Raw genomic sequence first — 3,816 nt, 5'->3', positions numbered from 1 at the left:
CAATCAGGAGATTATCTCAAAGGTGTTAAAGAAAATGCCTCAAATTCAAGTATCTGCAGGAAAACAGGGTTGTAATAAAGTTTTATCCCTTCTGCCTCAGATGTCACATCTTTTCTTCCATTGTTAAATTCAGATGCAGTCAGCGTATAAAAACTGAATTAGAGCTGAACCTTGATTTCAATATAATTTATTACCACAAAAATCACAGTTTGTAGTTTGTTTGTTTTTTAATAAATTGAGGCAACATTCATGTGGGAGGCCATTTATAGAAATAAAGTCTTAAAATGTTGGTTTGTTGACCATGTTTTAGTCTTTCGGGAACAAACTGATAATGTGAACTGTACAAAAATCACTACAACTTAGATCAACTGCAGAGAAAAGATCAATTTAACAAGATAAAAAAACGTGAAAATGCTTTTATAAACTCATGGGTTAAAAAAGTACATTATTTAATTTCATTTTTAAAGTTTATTATTTTATTTGCCTGCTACAGAAAGAAAAGATGCACGATGATAATTCCGACTGTGTCTGTTAGCAAAATATCTTATAAACCAAAAGATGAATTTCAATGAAACGTTCAGGAAATAATATTGGATCAACAACTAATCAGCTGTTCGAGTCAACCCTATGCAAGATGGCCGCCACAGCTATTTAACCTTTTAAAAACAGAAACAGACAAAGCTCAGTGAATTTTACAAGCTCAGATCTGATGTAGTTATTCCCAACACACAGTACACGCACTAACGGACTCCATGAGATCTCACAATCTTGCTTGGTACTTTACGCAATGTTTTATTTTTTTGTTTTTGCTGTTTGTTTTTAAAGATTTGACCAAATTGGCATTAACTTTATCATTTCTCATTATAAGAAAATCTTTGTTTAAATTGTTTAAAACTCTGGAATGACAGGAGGTAGATTATGTGCATTCCTTCAAGGAACAATGGGCCTTTAATCTGGTTGGATGCTTTTAAAATAAAGATAAACGCGACGGCCTGATAGTGGGTTACACATTCTCAGTGAGCTTTTGTAAAACTTCACCTGTTCTCTAAATTCACTCGTTCCGGTGAAGATAATGTCCCCCCCACACCAACATCCAAGTCTTATCCCAGGATGGTGAACAGACCGTCAAGAGTTTGTGACTCTCTTGTTGGGTCATCAGTTCTGGAACGCCTTGAAAAACACACAAAGTCAATGCTGTCCCAAAAATAAATAAATAAATAAATAAAACTCATCACAAGAGGAGTCGGAGGGGGTAATGTCCGTCCATCCTGTCAGAGAACATCAATAACCAGAGGGCAGGAAACAAACAGAGTGGTTGACCCTCATCAGACCAACACACCATTGAGGTGAAGAACTGGACCAGGACCAGCCTATCAGGATGTTTCAAACATGAACAGAACCAGAACCTGTCCGGCTCCCGTCAGCACCAGCAGGAGGTCAGTTATGTAGGTGTTACGAACAAAACAAAAGTCTTGTCAGATGGCATCTGTGGAGAATTAAGTTGAAAATCGTGCAAAACTGAAACAAGTCAGGAATTCCGTCAAATATACGTCGAAATCTTCAGAGACGACGCCAGTCAATGAAAATATCTATAGAGAAAATAGTTGGAGTCGATTAAAATTTGATATTAAAAAAAAAAATCTGTTAAATGAAAAATGTGTATAAAATGGTAATCCCACAGAACAGAAGGTAAAACTGTAAAGCATCAGTAAATAAAACAGAATTCCTTATGAAATGCACATTACCTGCCTAAATGCATGCGTCAAAGATGACCCTCAGCTACTACCACATACAATTTTAGCTCATAATTTGTCAAACTAACGGCGTTCCAGCCATTTATGTGTTTGCGATCATTGTAAGCTGTAGCAGCCATTTTGAATTAGGCTGACTCCAAAGGTTAATCAGTTATGCGCATTTATTGACTAATCCCTGAGAGTTTCGTTCAAACCCGTCTTATAATTGATAAGATATTTTGCTAACAGTTAAACAAAAACACACTTTACTGACAGCAAGCAGCAATGCCATTTTAATAGTTAATAAATCTAAATGCTTTATTTTCTAAATAAATCAGCAACAGTTGCATGAAAGTAGGCTGAAAGTTCACCACGCCCTGATAAGACTGGAGACTTCCTGTGAAGAGCCGAAGCTAAACAGATTCTCACACAGCTGCAGATTTCTGCACTCAGAGCCTCTCTGCTTCTTATTTTCCACAGATCAAAGACATTTTCTGAGAGGGCAGCGTGTCCCGTGTACACCGCCATGAAGACGCCAACGACAGGTGAGTGATTTCAGAGGACATCACAGGTGCCTGCATGTAGACGACATGTCTCAGGTTTTCACTCTGGTGGTTCAGCCTTTAGGTAAAATTTAAACCAACACTTTGAAAACTAGACCGATTTATTGCATCCTGTTTGGATTTTACCTGCGTAAATCACTAAATTAGAAACATCTAAAAATGATGCCGAAAAACTGGTTCATGCATTTGTCACGTCTAGACTGGACTGTTGCAATGGTTTATCATCTGGGTGTCCAAATACTTCTTTTAAAAGTCTTCAGTTGATCCAAAATGCTGCTGCCAGAGTCTTAACTGAGTCAGCACTCACACTCCTCTGTTTCTGTATTATCGGTAATACTTGTTTCAAATATTTCTTCAACTCTAAGTTATGGATCTAAGAAGTTCTTGGACAAAAGCATCATATAAATCTAGCTGAATAAAGCCTGCAGTATAAATATATATATTTATTCATGCTGTCTTCTTTATATAAATTTGTTTTCAGACGATGTTTACGCCTACGCTCTGTCTAAGACTCTGACGAAGATTTCTTCACCTGCAACCGTGGGGCTCTACTCGTCGTGTCAGGACAGGGTTTCCCTGATCCTGGAGCAAATGGAAGGTATGAAGAACGTCTGACACGGCAGGTTGTCTCTCAAACAGCCGCTTGAACCCCGGGACGACGATGAGCCTGAGGACGGGCACCATGGGAGGCCGGCCGCAGCCTTCTACTCCAGATGTTCACGTGTTTAGAGTGTTCGTGACACTGGTTCTGTTGCTGCAGTTAGCTGTGAACATGATGGGAACGTGTGAAACAAGTTCACTATGAAACCGTGCTGACGCAACGTTACAACTCCCAGACTTGCACAAAACTAGAAAAGAGAGAACTAGAGAAACTTTAGCTCCTGTGAAAATGCAGCGTGGATGCTTACTGCTGAATGGTTTGTGCTGAAAGCTGCTGAAGAAGCTGAACCCAGCGGAAAGGGTTTCATCACTAAACTGTTGACGCAAGTTGAATTTGAACAGCTGACATTTACTGAAAGCAGGAAATCAAAAGAAGAATGTGGAGAAAAAGCTGAATACAGAAACAAACTGATGTGAGCAGAAAAGGCTGAAATCAGAAGAAAAAAAAAAGGATTAATTATTTTTATTTATTTTTATTTTTTTATGAAATTAGCAGAAAGACTGAAAGGATCATCAAAAGTTGAAATTATTCAAAAGAATCACAAAAGGCAGAAATAAAAAAGCAGAAAAAATGATCAAATTTAGCAAAATACCTTTGAAAAATAGCTGAAAAGCAGGAAAAAGCTGAAATTAGTACAAAGAAGCTGAAATGAGCTAAAGGAAGCCGAAATTGAGCTAAAGAAAGTTAATACTAACACAAAAAAGCTGAAATGAGCTAAAGGACGCTGAAAATGGCACAAAGGCGCTGAAAAGAGCTAAAGGAAGCCGATACTAACACAAAGAAGCTGAAATGAGCTAAAGGAAGCCGATACCAACACAAAAAAGCTGAAATGAGCTAAAGGACGCTGAAAATGGCACAA

General features: G+C 38.0%; 1 protein-coding gene across 1 annotated transcript in view; it reads left to right on the top strand.

Annotated features, from left to right (window-relative positions):
* The first annotated feature begins 2,259 nt into the window (after window positions 1–2,259).
* LOC119429205 (NTPase KAP family P-loop domain-containing protein 1-like) overlaps window positions 2,260–3,816 on the top strand; it is a 14,546-nt gene continuing 12,989 nt past the window's right edge. The window contains exons 1-2 of the mRNA XM_037696880.1: window positions 2,260–2,278; window positions 2,778–2,894. Coding sequence (XP_037552808.1) covers window positions 2,260–2,278; window positions 2,778–2,894 — 136 coding nt within the window. The remainder of the gene's footprint in view (window positions 2,279–2,777; window positions 2,895–3,816) is intronic.

Source organism: Nematolebias whitei, unplaced genomic scaffold, assembly GCF_014905685.2.
Source record: "Nematolebias whitei isolate Nwh7 unplaced genomic scaffold, NemWhi1 Nwh_scaf_90, whole genome shotgun sequence".
NCBI lineage: Eukaryota > Metazoa > Chordata > Actinopteri > Cyprinodontiformes > Rivulidae > Nematolebias > Nematolebias whitei.
Note: the sequence above shows the minus strand (reverse complement) of the source record. Positions and strands in the feature narration are given on the sequence as shown.